Source organism: Triticum dicoccoides, chromosome 7A (assembly GCF_002162155.2).
Source record: "Triticum dicoccoides isolate Atlit2015 ecotype Zavitan chromosome 7A, WEW_v2.0, whole genome shotgun sequence".
Classification (NCBI taxonomy): Eukaryota; Viridiplantae; Streptophyta; class Magnoliopsida; order Poales; family Poaceae; genus Triticum; species Triticum dicoccoides.
The window spans coordinates 480,094,212-480,098,253 of NC_041392.1; the positions used below are offsets into that span (position 1 = coordinate 480,094,212).

Below are 4,042 nucleotides of genomic sequence, written 5' to 3' on the forward strand. Positions count from 1 at the left end.
GGCTTTCCTATGGACTCAATGTGATCTTGGATCACTAAAATATAAATGAAGAGTCTTGAGCTTTTGCCAATATGTGTCCTTAGCATTTTGAGGGGTCCACATCTCTAGTCCATGCCATGCCAATCATTGAACTTTCTAAAATATTTAACTTGAATAGATATTAGTTCAATGAGCTATATGTTGTTATGAATTACCAAAACCACCCGGGGATTAGTTGCACTTTCAGATATCATCATGAAAACAATTGTTGAAGCACTCATAATCGAAATTACCATTGCGTGACATGACTGCATCCACGTTTACCTTTGCACAATCCACCTCAGCCGAGTGTCTTGGAGCTATAGGAACATGTGATTTTGGGACTCGAGTATCAAGACCAGAAGCTTGGAGGGGACTCAGATATGCCACATGAAGTTTCGTCCCTTGCTGTCTGCCCCCATATTAGAAGTTCCACCGCGCTCATCAAGCCACTTTCTTCCTGTTTAGTTTGGTTCTCATGATCATGTGATAGGCCGGCCGCATGGTAAAATTCCCCGACTCTCCTCTTGTCATGCCAGAAGTCATCAGTTCTCCTAGTGCAAAGAGGGGTCTTTAAAATCTCTACTGCATCGAAAGGGGTAAACACGATCGAATCAGATGCTCATCCCATGTGGTTGTAGTAGCATCAATGGGCTGCACTACTCTTTTGGTGGGTCCTGGACTACGTAGGTGATTGGTTGCTTGAAACTATCCATAGGTATCCAGTTGTGACACCATATATTGGTGGTCCCCCCATCATCATTTCTTGGAATTATGCATTGAGCCAAAATACCATGGCCATCAGGAACCGCACACCAAATTTGAGAAGGGTGCGCGCCTAGCTCGTCCTTCAATAAGGAACGGCTCCGGAAGCATGCTGTCCCCAATCCTCCCAAAATTTCCGGTCCAGTCATGAATTCCCATGCTACCCGACTATGGCTTTCTTATCTTTGCTTGCTACCCCATCAGGATTGTCGAATAATGGAAATGACATTCTCACACAGACCCCTTGGTAGCCTGAAACACAACATCAAGTAGACTGGAATGGCATGCGCCCTTTATTTTATCAAAACCTCTTTACCAGCTTCTCATAGAAGCTTCTCCATGCATCCTTTTATTTTTTTCCCACGTTCGGTCTCTCAAATACTTGAACATCCAGTTCTTCGAGTGGCCCACGTCAGTTGGCATCCCAAATATTGGCCGCTCAAAGATTCATCATAAACCTGCTTATTTCTTACCAGACCCGGACACGTGCGCTTTTTTTTTTTGGAATTTCATTGCTTTTTTTTTTTGAGAAAGTGGAATTTTCATTGCTTGTACAAGTCGTGTGCCGCGCTCGCCTGGCCTAGTACTGGTAGCAGGCTAGCGGCTGGTGAGCCAGGCCCATATGTACAACGGTAACTTGCCCTAGCCCACGGCGGCCGGAGCTGGAGCAGTCAACGATCACATTTTTCGCTCAAAAGAAAAAAAGAAGAAGAGAAAAACCCGTCATTTCGCGGAAGCAAGGAACACGCGTCGCCCCGCTTCATTCGTGGGTCTGTCGGTCGGGGTCTGCAATTGCAAGCGTGTGACGGGTGACGGGTCGCTTGCTTCGCCACGAGGCTCAGCCAACCCAGCTTGACCCAATCAACTCGTCGCGCACGTCAACCATCCCAAAATCCCCAAATCCGCCGAGCTCTTGCTTCTTCTCCAGCCTTCCCTTTCCTTCCCACGCGAACAAAAGAATCCCAAAATCCCCATCCCCTTCCACGCGTGCTACGCCCTCAATCCCCAATTCCCCACGCGGCCGGCCTCCCCACCAGCTCCCCTCCCCCCAGCTCGGATCTCCGCCGCCAGCAGCCCCGCCATGGAGTGCGAGCCCGAGGAGCTGCAGTTCCTGGGCCCCGTCGGCATCTACCGGGAGTCGGTGGCCATCCTGCGCGCGCACCGCCCGCTCTACGCCCGCATCGCCGCCGCCTTCGTCCTCCCGCTCTCGGCCCTCTTCCTCGCCCACATCGCCATCTCCCACGCCCTCTTCTCCACCATCAACTCCGACGACTCCGCCCTCGAGTCCTCCGCCCCCGGGACCGCCTCCCAGCAGCGGATCCTCCAGCGGCTCGGCGCCGACTGGGCCGCCCTCGTCCTCTTCAAGGCCGCATACCTCCTCGCGCTCCTCCTCTTCTCGCTCCTCTCCACCGCTGCCGCCGTCTTCTCCGTCGCCTCCGTCTACTCCGCCAAGCACGACGCGCTCACCTTCCCGCGGGTGCTCTCCGTCGTGCCCCGCGTCTGGCGCCGCCTCGCGGCCACCTTCCTCTCCGCCTTCGCGCTGCTCTTCGCCTACCACTTCGTCTTCGCCGTCGTCTTCATCGCGCTCCTCGTCGCCGTCGACAATGGCTCCACCCTCGCCGGGCTCCTCGCCTTCGTCGTCATCGTCGCCTACCTGGTCGGGCTCGTCTACCTTAGCGTCGTCTGGCACCTCGCCAGCGTCGTCTCCGTGCTCGAGGACTACAAGGGGTTCCAGGCCATGCGCAAGAGCAAGGCGCTCATCCAGGGGAAGCTCTGGACCGTCGTGATCATCTTCGTCACGCTCAACATCGTCTTCGTCGTCGTGGAGTTCGCCTTCCGCGCCTGGATCGTCCAGGGCGCGCGCCACGGTCTCGGCGCGGGAGGGAGGCTGCTCCTTGGCCTCGTCATCCTGGCTGCGCTGTGCTCGGTCGTCATGGTGGCGCTGGTGGTGCAGACGGTGGTGTACCTGGTGTGCAAGAGCTACCACCACGAGAGCATCGACAAGAGCAACATCTCCGACCACCTCGAGGTCTACCTCGGCGACTACGTCCCGCTCAAGGCCAGCGACGTGCAGATGCAGCACTTCGGCGACGAGGTCTGACCCTCCCAAAGATCGACCTGCTTCTGTTTGCTCTCCTCTCTGTAATACCACTACTAGTCTAGTCACACAGGAATCACAATTCCATTGCTGGTCATTTACCCAAAACAAAATGAGATGGAAGGAACCTGAAGAGAAGTAGGATCATTTGATCAGCAGTTTCTCGGTAATTATACTCAGCTTTGCTATGACACGAGGAACAGTTGGATGTTGCTTGTAGTAATTTGTAATGGAGGCATGGGATTGGTACTACACTACTACTACATGCTAGCTTGATCGCTTGTGTGTGCACTGAAATGAATGAGGACATGTTGTGTTAATTATGGATAGTACTAGATCACTGCACCACTCGGATCATCGTTTGAAGATTCTGCAATTAATTAATTGCACTTCCTTGTGATTATGAGTGAGCTGAATGTAGGCTATGAGATGAATTGAGATTACACAATCTGGAGAGTTTACTGGGTTTTGGTCTTTACACTATCTGAGTAATTAAGCATGCCGTAGAGTTATTCATTTTGCCATGCAAATGACAGTTGGGTTGACTAAAGAGTAGCAACTTTATAAGCTGGTATGTGCCCCTTTTGCTGCTTAGTGCTGAAGCTCCATAAAGCGCCATAACTCTACAAGATATGAGATGAGTGATCCACAGAGGGAGGCCACATGTTCGCTGCTCATGGTCACGATGTTGAATCAGTAGCCTTCGGCTAGCGAAACACTTAGCACATGTGCATCCAACCAGACTGCTAGGATAAAAGTTGACATGGAGCAAACATGATACTACTAAGTCATTCGCAGAGCAGGAAAGAGGAACGGAGATAGTTTTTGCAAAATGCAAATATGAGTGGAGAAGGAAGCGAGAAAAAAGTGGGTTTCTGAGACGTTGGGAGCTTATTCCTCGCTTGTGCTCTGTCCTATGAATCCCGAGATTGCCGTTGCCCGTCTTGGAGGGGAAAAGGGGAAATCAACAAGAACAGCAAGACTCAAAACAAACCTAGGTCACACATCTATTAGAATAGCAACATGAGATCCACAAGCATACAAGAACAATCAAGGGAAAATAGCACAAGGGTAAAGTTCTTCCCACTCCATAGGAGGTGAGGTCTTGATGATAGCCTTCTCCACAAGAGGTCTTGATATCCACTAGGGATCTTCTCCTAG

General features: G+C 51.6%; 1 protein-coding gene across 1 annotated transcript; it reads left to right on the forward strand.

The window, feature by feature from the left end:
• Window positions 1-1,730: 1,730 nt before the first annotated feature.
• On the forward strand, window positions 1,731-3,278 carry LOC119329203. The gene has a single exon (XM_037602207.1). The coding sequence runs from the start codon at window positions 1,865-1,867 to the stop codon at window positions 2,882-2,884; it is 1,020 nt and encodes a 339-aa protein (XP_037458104.1). The 5' UTR covers window positions 1,731-1,864; the 3' UTR covers window positions 2,885-3,278.
• The last annotated feature ends 764 nt before the right edge of the window (window positions 3,279-4,042 follow it).